Source organism: Grampus griseus, assembly GCF_964374135.1.
Source record: "Grampus griseus genome assembly, chromosome: 19".
Lineage (NCBI taxonomy): Eukaryota > Metazoa > Chordata > Mammalia > Artiodactyla > Delphinidae > Grampus > Grampus griseus.
In genome coordinates this window covers 23501450-23513974 of record NC_139013.1, presented here as the reverse complement: position 1 = coordinate 23513974, position 12525 = coordinate 23501450, and the positions used below count along the sequence as shown (strand labels likewise).

Sequence of the window (12525 nt, the reverse complement as noted above, 5' to 3'; positions counted from 1 at the left end):
TACGGAAAACAGGAAACCCAATGTGGGGGGAGGTGAAGGGAGATCCTCAGACCACAGCTCTGTGCCTAGTGTGGGAACAACCAGTTCAGATTAGAGGCTTAGAGAAGACAAAACCAATAAAACACAAAGGGTCTGGAAGTCTCCCAATGAAAATTAGACAGTTGGTGAAAGTGAACAAAAGAAACAAGATGATTATTAACTCTAAAAACATGTTTAAAAACACAGAAAAACAAAAAGGACAGAAAAAGCAAAGTGATCATAGTTCACCACATGGCTCAGCTGTGAAAAGCACTTATATAACTATAATAGTATAAATACTCAACAATGACTTAACAAAATCAGGATAAAATTTATATTGGGAGATTGGGGATATAAAAATGATATAGTAGGGGTAGAAGGAAGCAAGCAAGCAAAATCATCTCCTATAGATAGGAATCTATAATGCCAAAAACTCTAAAATCAAGAAAGCAGTACAGCCATGATCTCTAGAAAATGGACTAATCAACTAAAAGTCAGAGGATCAAAGTGCAGAAGAGGAAATAAGGCACCCCAGGGAGGAGACGTGCTTGCTGTTTTTTGTAACAATCTTATAGAACAACTGGTCTCTAAACAATAAATATGCATAAAATTTTTCTTAAACTACTTGATAAAAACAAAGAAAGAAATGAGGGGAATTATTAGAAAAAGAAAAAAGAAAATCTCTATGACATTTTAATTTAAATATCAAATGGCTTCAGGTTTCAGTTTGTATCAAAGTGTTTTTCCCATGGTTAAACCCACATCAATGTATATGTTCCCTAAATATGACTATCTACTCTCACCCACCCATACTCTTCCAGTGTGATTACAGACAGGGAATTTCCTAAATCTTACCTCAAGCAGAGCTGCTGCAGGATCACCCTGTAGACTTTTTCCTAGTTTGTCCACCTCATCTAACAGGAACACTGGATTGTTCACCCCAACAGTCTTCAAGCCATTGATTATCCGGCCAGGCATGCTGCCAACATAGGTGCGTCTGCGGAAGGCGAATAGTAGATTAGCAACAGGGAGATGGCAGAGCAGTATCACTTAGAAATCGAAACTCTGGACTGGGAAACAGTCATTTAGTTATCACAGGAATATAGCAAAGAGATACTGTAAATTTTAAAAGCCCTGTGATACATCAAAGAGTTACGAGATTCAATTCTTATCTTATTTTCTATTGAATTCTGGCTGTAAATTACCCATGATATTAGAAACACTGTATCTAATTTTTGCCACTTAGTGAAACTGAAAAAAATTATCCTTAAATCACAGTTATGATTCTTACTCTTTGAGATTCTAAAACTTCCAAAGAGTCCTATGAATTTAATTCCCACATTTTTCTTAGTTTTTCTGGGCACCTCCCTGGCACTTACCAAACCCCAACATAACTACCTTCTTACAAACTGAAATGGCTGACTCAGAACTGGCTAAAACATCATCACCATCTTCATAAAGGAAATCAGAATTGGTTCAAAGGACCACTCAAAATGTAGGCCTCTCCCCAAAAAAAGAAAGAAAAATTCCAACTTTTTTATATTCAGAAGGAATAATTTGTTATTCACTGTAGTAAGAGGACCTGGGGCCAACAGTATTTATATCAAAATTCCATTAATTCTGGCCTTTTGAATAAAACTGTGTTCACCCTATATACACTGATTGGCATAACCAAGCTCAGCCAGACATTAGGTCATGCATTCAAATGTTAGAGGCTGCTTTAACATATCTCAACAAGAATCATCTACATAATTGACAAATGCACAACGTGACATGAAATAAAAATATGCTTGTCAAACTGAAAAAAGTGCCTTTTCTACAAAGCCAGCAAAACTTTATTTTAAGCAGTTTACTAATTTTAGTTACAACCTTGCTGCCTAAGCCATGAGCAAATCAAATGCTGTTTGTGAACAGGCATAAAAGGGTGAATGCCTGCAAGAAACAAACCAAGGGCAAGTGGAACAGCGGCCGTATCTCATGATCTGCACAAAGCCAGCTCACGGAGCAGTTCTGCCACATGACTGGTATAAAGTAGGACAGAGTAAACAGTGACCTTTGAAAAGACAAGAAAGCCTTAAAAATATCGTGGGAATGCCTTTCATCTTGGGGAGTGATCAAGGCCCTGGAACCAGATACAGTAAATACTGTCAACTTATAATAAGGAGTTAGCACACTTCAAGATTTCAGAACAGGATATAGGAACGACAAGACTCACGATTAATAAATTCTCTGAAATTCTCTCTCTAGAGAACTTACAGATTTGTCAGCCTTCTGTGAATAAGCAGGGAAGGGAAATTAAAAACAAAACAAAAAACCCTCAAAGCCTCTAAGGGTCATTCCTTAAAAGAAAGGGCATTAATTTATTTTCCCTTACTGCTTTTGATAGGCAGATTTCAAAAACAGGTACTTGCAATTCTAGACCTAAAGTCATGGAGAGAAAATAATATTCTAGGCAGCTGCCCTTTCTAAAGAAGAAGCGGAAATCTAGGTACTAGTCACAGTATACAAACAACTCCTCCTAAACTTTCTACTGCTTCCCAGAACCTAGAGAATAAGGTCCAAACTCCTTTGTCTGGAATTCAAGGCTCTTCACAATCCAGTCCCCACCAGCTTTCCTAACTTGCTGCCCTTATGCTCTTGCTTCATCCACAATAAAGGTCCTATTAATAGCCCTTACGCTTTTTTCTCTTTGTTAATATGGTGACTTCCTGCCCTTAATACTCTCCCCACCTAGGTAAATCCCAGAAATTCTACCAAACTTTTCCTGACCACCCCTCACAAAGTGATCTTTCCAATACTGTAATGTCTGCAACATTTACTGGCCCTACAATTTGCCTGATTCATACTTACAACCTAGGTTTTATCCATGGGTACCAAGCATATTGCCTCCACTAAAGAGTCAGTGAGCATTCTGAGGACAGAAAGTAGGTCTAAATACAGATTAGATGCCACATATAGAGTTGTAAGATTGTTCCCCAAACAAAAGTTTGTTTCTCCTATTTGTTTAAGGACAACAGATCAACAATGATAGCACCCAAAGTATCTTTCTATCACCATTGTTAAGGTCATATAAGTCTCTGAGTACTGCTTTGCATAAATAACATGACCCAAGCCTCAGTTTCCTCATCTGCTAAAATGGGGATAGTAACAGTGCCAACCTGATGGATTATATGAGATCACGAGAGAACATAATAGGTAAAGCACAAAGCACAGTACGTGGCACATGGTAAGCTTTCAAAACATGTTAATTATAATTGTTATTAGTAATAGCTACTTAAAGTCAACTTCTAATTTCCTAGAAAAAATACAAAAGCAGAAATCAATACACCTAAATTTGGATCCCATTTCAATCTCTGTCTCATGGAAGCAACTCTTTTTTTTTCAATTAATTTTTTTTTTTTTTTTGGCTGCGTTGGATCTTTGTTGCTGTGCGCCCAGCATTGCGGTGCGTGGGCTTCTCATTTTGCGGAGGATGGGCCCTAGGCGCGCGGGCTTCAGTAGCTCAGTAGTTGTGGCGCACGGGCTTAGTTGCTCTGCTATGCATGTGGTATCTTCCCAGACCAGGGCTCGAACCCATGTCCCCTGCATTGGCAGACAGATTCTTAACTACTGCGCCACCAGGTAAGTTCCAGAAGCAACTCTTATAAATGTCTTTTCATAGTGAAACCAAGCCCCCCAAACCAAGTTCTCTTACCGAGTTTATGATTAATCTCTCTATCCAAAACTTTACTCCTTTTCTTATCCCCTCTGACCTCAATCCTGCCAACACTGGTCAACCAGAGTCGGATGACTGAAATTGCTGTTGTCAATAACATTGTTAATGTACTGAAATCACTGTTATAGATCTTATCATTAACATACAAACTCAGGTTATTTCTCCAGGGCAAGATGAGCCAGGGACTACCTGGCCAGAGAATTGTAAACCAGAGACATCCTGACTCCTGAAACTATGATTAGGAAATGTCACAAGATGATAATTAACCCCAGCCTTTTTGTTCTTTGCCTTTTAAAAAAACCCTCAGTCAAAGATCAACTGGAATTGGATCTGGGGTTTGTCTCCCATGCGTTTGCTTGGCGCCCTGCAATAAACCCTTCCTTTGCTACAAACCCACTGTCAGAGCTCAGCTTTCTGTGCTGTGAGCAAACGAGCCCTTTGCTCAGTTACAACAGCAACAAGTGTGCTCAATGCCTCCAGAGTTCCTTAATCACAGGTGACGTCCTCAAATGTGTACCACTAGTCTAGATGTCAAACCAAGACAACTATTATCAGAGCCTGTAAGCTACTGAAAATATCTATAATGTGCTTGTCTTTTGCCACAAAGTATGCGTAACAGGCAATTCACTAACTGAAGTTACAGAATAAACTTTGAATAAATCTTTGGAATATGAATCCGACGGTGAAAAATGTAGCAACACACAAATGAAAATGTTCTCTTTCAACATCACTCAACAAACACAAACATTTAAAAGAACAAATTAGCATACCAAAATATCCTACTGAGAAACTACATTAAGTAGGAAATAAATGAAACTAGTATTCTTTTACAAACTATAACTTTTTTGAGGGCAAAATACTGTCTTTTCTATGTTCTTCCTTGTGATACAACATCTAGAAAGCAATGTAGCACAATATAGGAAAGTCTGCAAAGAATGTATCATTTTAATTACTTATTATTCAGCCTGAATACGTAATTACCTAGGAGTTTTTCTTAAAGTACACAAGTGAACTAAATAACATATGGATTCATAAGTATAATTATTACAGGCAGTTCACAGGTTTATCAGGACAATTCAACTAGTGTATAAGATACACAAAAACAAAAGTGTCTATACAGTTCAAAATTTTAATTTACAAGATCAGCATTTTTAATTTTCCAAAAAGTAGTCTGTGTTATACTTCAAAAAACAACTACACAAAACTACAATATCATCTATTTACAGCTCTATGGTAACCAACTATTTTACTACTCTGCATCATCCCTAGATATATTCAAATCTAATGTAATCCAAGAAGCTGGTCATTCTGTCACTGCCAAGGATATCAGGATAAATGTCAGGAATAAGGGGTGTTTTACTCACCTCTTTTCCAGCATGTAGAGAGGGAGAAAAGCAGGCATTTACCATCAATTTTTTCATGCCTATCCAATTAAGGAGCTCTTATGGGCTATAACACAAACTATTAAAGTGATATTTACAAACAATTTGTAATATAAAAAGTTTATGTTACAATGCTAAGTGGAAAGGGTAGGATAATTCTGTTGCTTTAAAAAAAATGGCAAAAGCTGCCCAATGAAAAGTTGGGCAGGAAATAAAATGTTAAAGGTGATTACCTTTGTATGGTAGAAAAACATGAGAATTTTTTTCCTTTTATTTTTCTAATTTTCTACCAAGGGTGTACATATATACCTCTCAAGTTGGCAAAAGTAATAAACCTAAAAGAGATCCTAATGATTTCTTTTTAAAAAAGAAAAAGTCTTTAAGGAACTAAAAATAGTCTTTAATATAGCATGTCTAAACAAATTGTTCTTACAGCAGTCATTCCTAAATCATTTGCATGGATGTGCTCATCTAAAGGACTGCATGACTTCCAACACGTTTTAATCCTACTTGAACTCACGCAGCACTTAGAGAGCACTTACCACGTTTGGCACTGTGCTTGGCAGCACAGACTGATACAGAGGAGTATAAGACATGTGAAAACGCCTACCCTACAGAGCTCCTACTTTTAATATATCTATGTTTTACCTCTATAGGAATATATTAGAAATGCCAGAGGCCTGTATTATTTGATCACTGAAGAGCACAATAGACAGTACGTAGTCAGTTCAGAGGAGAATAGGATCATCACTGACTGCACTTATCTTAATGGAGGAAGCCTTGGGCTGGGGCCTCAAGATAACCTGAAAGTTTTTCGGAGGCAAAGAAGAGCTGCAGGGCTTCCCTGGTGGCGCAGTGGTTGAGAGTCCGCCTGCCGATGCAGGGCACGCAGGTTCGTGCCCCGGTCCGGGAAGATCCCACATGCCGCGGAGCGGCTGGGCCCATGAGCCATGGCAGCTGAGCCTGCGCGTCCGGAGCCTGTGCTCCGCAACGGGAGAGGTCACGGCAGTGAGAGGCCCGCGTACCGCAAAAAAAAAAAAAAAAGAAGAGCTGCATACAAATATAGGTTATAAAGGAGGCTAGTGAGCAAACCGTAACATGTCTGGCATACCATGCTAAAAATATTTTAAAGGCTTGCTGCTTCAGGTATTTTTCCCTAATAATGAAACTGCAAATTTATTTAAAACATCATTATTTCAGGTTACATATGAAAATTTATCAATGTGGAAAGAAAAGTTCATTTTTCTTCTCATCTTGTTTAAGAATTGAGCCAAGAATTCCTTACAATGATAGAACTTTATCATCTGAACAAACAGCTGGTCAGTGACTTCCAGTTACTCTCAACAATAACTTGAGAAATATCGCAACAGTAGTATATTTCACTGAGGAACAGCTAATGAAAAAAGATCGTTATAGAAACATGATTTCAAAAAACTTCATCCTAAAAGAAGTCACTTTATACTTAATGTCTATGAACTGATTTAAATTATTTAAATATAATATTTAAATATAAAAATGTAAGTCATAAAAACTGATAGATGGGAAGAGAGATTCTATGGCTTATAAAAGTAGACAGAAAAATCCCAATGGAGATAATGAGAAACGTTAAATTGAAAAAAATGCATTAGTTAATATGGAGCATAAACATGACTATTCTTCCTCTTATCCACTTAAAATAATATGAACCAAAACAATGGGCCAATATTTAGTCAGATCACTATATTTTCCCAGTTTAAGATTTAAATGTAAACCAAGTCTTTTTTTTTCTTCCCCATCTTTCACCTCATTATCGTTTTAACTCTAAAAGACATATCTTAGGTTGTTTTAAAAATAAATTCCTAACTTATTAGCACCTTACTCCACATAAACCGGTACTTCTACCAAAAGGCTGGAGCTCCATGCATGGGAAAATGGGGAAAGTGAGTGACAGAATCGAGAATAAGCAAGGAAGATAACAGAACGCAGCTCTGTTTTTCCTTGGCTATTTTAAGGCTGCAGAACAGTGGTGCCTACTCACAAGCTGGGGAAAAACAAAACTCTGCATGAACTCTACTTGTGGGCATGTGACCGGTACTTAAATGCCAAGACCTGGGTGTTCCCAAATGCCCACACACTCCACCCCGTGGCTGTGCTATAATCCTCTGCCGTTCTTTCCCCTCCTATCACCTCCTCCAACCCGCAACTCTGACACAAGCGCATACTCTGCTCTCAACCCCCTCCCCTTAACCACCACACCCCACGCTCCACCTGCTTCCAAACAGGTTTTCAAACAGAAATTTTCACCAGGCTTTGATAATTTAGTGGGTAGCTGGGTAATAAGTCCCCAGTAGCACAAGGGCAGATGGCTCTAGTGTTTAGTGAACATCTGGTACAGGGATGGCTAGTGAGTACATGCTTACCAGCAAGGTGTATCAAAAATCAGGCTTAGTAGAATGAGTCATAGACAAACCCACAAACCTTTTATTTGGCAACAATCATAACCTCAATTCCCACCACACATTTCTTTTTCTTTTTTTTTTTTTTTTGCGGTACGTGGGTCCCTCACTGTTGTGGCCTCTCCCGTTGCAGACCACAGGCTCCGGACGCGCAGGCTCAGCGGCCATGGCTCACGGGCCTAGTTGCTCCGTGTCATGTGGGATCTTCCTGGACCGGGGCATGAACCCGTGTCCCCTGCATCGGCAGGCGGACTCTCAACCACTGAGCCACCAGGGAAGCCCCACACATTTCTAAAAAGCTTATATTTACACATATTTTAGGAAAATACACAAGCTCCTTTCACAAAAGACTCATAAAGAAAATAAATTCTCATTTTCTTTAGGTTCAATCCCCTTAACAATAGTCACACACAGGAAAGGATACTCACTTGAAAAAAGAGAACAAATTTTAGGTCTATCAGTTTCAGTAAAGATTGAAAACAGAGATCTGTTTAAACCCAACAATGCTCATAAGAAGTGGTGGGGATTATGACATTACATACTGCCTACCAGCAGGCATCATAAAAAAACATTTTCCACAATTCTGCCACATAAATTAAATAATAATGCCCAAAACAGGATATTTTAGGTACAATTTAAGAATCAGATTGAATTTTATAAAAAGTCATATTGAAGCTTATAAATCTAAACTTGTCCTCCTGAGAATTGAGAATTAAAATAATAATGAAAGCTAATTTTTATTGAATGCTCAGGGTGTGCTGGGCACTAAGCACTCTCCAAGCCTTACTGAATAATCAATACCAATGTAGGAAGAAATAAGGACAAATACCTACATGTCATGTGCCCATGACATTAATTTCACATGACAGTAACTCCACAAACTCACTCTCTAAATTCCATCAAATATCACACAATACTGTGCCACAGATAATAAAAGGAAGAAATAAACTAAGACAACTCTGAGTGCAGGAATCAAGTCTCTTGCATGCAGAACACCTCCCTAAAGCTCTGTAGCATAAATCAGAAGATTTAGGTCCTAGATCTAGCTTCTCCAGGATGGGCCCATGATGCCAATTTCTTTACAAAAGCAAACTACAGCCTCTAGTGGCACATGTGAGAATAAGAAAGTCTAGGCAACAAAAACATGATTTGAAATTGCCAGAAAAACTGACCCAAATCAATTCCCTGACCTAATTTGCAGTCCTCATTGCTTATTTACTAAAATCTTGGAATGCTTTTTCTTCAATGCGTAAGAATTGTAAATAAGCAAATAAAAGAGAATAAAAAGAACCATTTTTCATGAAAAAGTTTCTGAAATAGTTTCCCATCCCTGCCTAAGGATTCCACGAATAAGGCAAATGGAAAATAAGATGTTATAAAAGCATCGTATTCTTTTCTTTTCCCCACAATCCAAGTTTAATCCATATTCACCAAACTGTAAATATGCATTTAAATTACCCTTGGCCACTGGCAGTTGTTCACTGCTTGCACTGGCCTGCCTGCCAAAGCCCCCACTTATAACCTGCAATGCTTTTACAACTTTAAGATTGAGTTTATGATCTTGAGGTTAGAAGTTTTATCTTCAGTTTAATTACTTTCTACTCAAAGTTACATGCCTTCTTTCAAAAAAATTGTTTTAACTGAGATATAATTGACATATTACATTATATTAGTCTCAGGTATACAACATCATATTCTTTTAATCAGTTCATAATTTCTACATTTTTAAATGTTCTACATTTTTAAATGTTCCTTAACACATAAGCTATAGGTATGTTTTCTCACAACTTGCAACTATGAAACAGAGGTTCATGCTTTCCCAAAGCATCTTCCGATATGAGCCACCGAGAACAAAACAACGAACATAACATGCAAATCTCATTCTAATAATGTCAGATTAATCAGAGACACAGTTCTTACAGTTTAATGTATTTTTATAGAAAGGGTATCAAAAATGCAAAGCCTTTATTATCTTTTCTCCTTATTATTCATACTCACACTGCAACCCAGCCTCCTTGAAAGAAAGTTTAAAATGCAAACATAATAAATTTGTTATCAAAGATTTCTTACCTCCTCCTACTTGCCTGCTATTGCACTTATTCCTTAAACTCTAAAAGTTATGGGTCATTATTTATGAAATGCTATTGGGCCAAAATAAATATAAAAATATAATATTTAATTATAACTAATTTATAATTGCATTCAAATGAGATTCCAGGAAAGCTGAGGCACAGACACCACCCCACCCCCACATCCACCGTCACACAGACATCAAGGTTAGTTTGGGTATACCCTGACGGTAGAGGCTTTAGACTAGCAGGTAAGTACCATAAATGTCCTTTCCATTCAAGGTAACACAAAGAGGCCTTTAAGAAAAAGATATACATTATGCCTTGGCTTTTGGTGGTGCTGGGGGGGGGGTGGCTCTAGACAAATGAAAAGGAAGGAAATCAGAGATTAAACCGAGAAGTATTCTACCTATGTCCTCGAATGTCAGACTGATCACACACGCCTCCAAGTGCGATCCTGTGGAACTCTCGGCCCAGAGTCTTGGCCACTGATCTTCCCACGCTTGTTTTACCAACGCCAGGAGGGCCGACAAAGCACAGAATGGGGCCCTTCAGGTTGTTTTTCAGCTGTCTGACAGCCAAGTATTCCAGCACTCTTTTCTTCAATTTTTCCATGGCATAATGGTCATTATCCAGAAGAATCCGAGCTGCTCGAATGTCCAGACGGTCTGTCAAGCAACCCAACAGAAACAATCTGAGCATGTGGAATTTTTCAATGGGAGAACTCCTTTCCAGGCTGGTAAGAGTCAAAATAGTTTTTTGAAAAAAGATGTGACAAGAACAGGCTTGGTTTCTTCTAAATGAGTCTTCAGGGAGAACCGGACTTGGTTTTCTTGCTTAAAAAGATTTAGTACTTACAGAAATAGTAGACACTACATAATTAAAAACTCAAGGAGTTAATACTCATTTCATTTGGAATGATTTTCTAGATACACATTTCTATGGAGACATAATTTCTACATATTCTATTTGTGCTGGCATTTGTTCTTTTTTTTTAAGTGTTTTTTTCTTATTACAATTAGTTATATATGCTCATTCCAGAAAACCCTATGACACTAATAAAAGGAGAAGGAAATAGTCACCCATAATTTCATTTCTCCCCTAGAGAACATCACTACCTTCACTTCAGTACGTATTATTCCAGATTCTGTGTGTGAGGGGGTGAGTGTGTGTGTGTATGCGTGCACACACGCTTACATACCTATTTTTCAAACTAAGATTATATGGGTCTTCAAGTTTTGTAAAATGTTTTTTCACTTATTACAGACATCTTTCAGTGTCAAATGTATTGTTCAGTAACAGTTTAGTGGGTACATATTATTCCATTACTTAATTATCCACACTCATTTAACTAATTCCCTATTGCTGAGCATTTAGGTTATCCACAAATCTTTACAGTTATAAAGCATGCTTCACTGTGCATCCCTGTAACTAAATCTCCACACATATCTGTAATTATTTCCTTCAGCTAATCTTCTAAAACAGAAGGGCTGGGTCAAAAAGAAAATTAAGTCAAAAAAAAAAATTAAGACATAAAGAACTGCCTAAGTTCTATCCATTAAAGTCTCACCAGAAATGTATGAATTAGGCCCTGTTTCTAGAGCCAAGCTTTCATTAGGTTTACTGATGTGCTTCAGGCTCTGAAATAATCACAGATTAAACACTAGGTCATGGAAGCCAAAAGGAATTCATCAGCTGGGTGGCAGCTAGAGGATAATCCACAGCCACAATACTGACAGTGAAGAAGAAAATGGAAGAGAGAAAAACACACACAAGTCCACTCTTTCAATCAGTTATTTGGAACCCGTTATACATTTTTCCTACAAGAAAAAAAAAAAATGCCTTAAATGGTAGTTTGGTTCCCAAGCTAGTCTACAAAAACCCAGGTAAGCTGTAATGTATGTAATTTAATTATAGTACTATTCATTTTAGTCAGAGTCCTGGCTGAGTGATTTGGAAAGGGAAGAATAAAATTTCTTTCCCTTTCCTGGCTTCAGAAGCCAACCAATGAATATATGAATAAATGAAATGTGGAAAGTTTCCTGTTTCATGATGCTAACCCTAACACTAAAACCTACCATAGTAAACAAACAAACAAACAAACACACTTCAGACCAATTCCATTTTGCACAGCTCTAAATATTAAAATGCTTGTAAATCAAATCTATTCAAAGAGTAATCTACTAAGTCCCAGTGGGATTTATTTTAGTTATGCCAAGATGGTTCAATATTCAGTTATCAACATATTTATTATATCATCATGTCCAAGGAGAAACACCTTCCATCAAAATGTCATTTTGTACCTAAAAAGGCACTTGTTGTATGCAACATCCATTCCTAATTAACATTTAGTAAACTAAGAATAGACTTCTATGTACTTTAGGAAAAAATGAAAATAGTGAAGGAATTTCTTCTAATATGCCACGTAAAGACAATTTTAAAAGTTCTTTCAAACTTTTAAGGAAAGATAATTTCCATGTTACGTACTGTTGTATATCTTTTCTATACAGGATGTATCTTTTCTGAATATTATTTTTAATGATCAGAATGTGTGTTTCCTATTATGAATAATACCTGTGATTAAACATAAAAAATTTAAAACTTACATGAACATATATTTTTCTATTTACAATTAGAAGATTGAAATGGCATCTACTGGCTCCCTCCATTCAAGATGGAAAATCAACAAACTTATTTCCTCCAACTCGTTCCTCTCTGCTTTCCTTTCTGCTTTTGATAATCTCTACTTAGGTAAGCTTCCCTTTACAAGAATTATGAAAGACATTTTCACAGTTTTATGATCTTACTCATAACTATTTAGACCTAAGTCTATATAGTACTGGTTTAGAAGCTCAACATGACTACTTCTGTACCACAATTTACCTATCTTCAGTTCTCCACTGAAA

General features: G+C 37.2%; 1 protein-coding gene across 1 annotated transcript in view; it reads right to left on the bottom strand.

Annotated features, from left to right (window-relative positions):
• Positions 1–12525, bottom strand: part of LONP2 (lon peptidase 2, peroxisomal) — a 95867-nt gene that overhangs the window by 61975 nt on the left and 21367 nt on the right. The window contains exons 7-8 of the mRNA XM_082676255.1: positions 10029–10287; positions 874–1015 (exon numbers count right to left, since the gene is read on the bottom strand). Coding sequence (XP_082532381.1) covers positions 874–1015; positions 10029–10287 — 401 coding nt within the window. The remainder of the gene's footprint in view (positions 1–873; positions 1016–10028; positions 10288–12525) is intronic.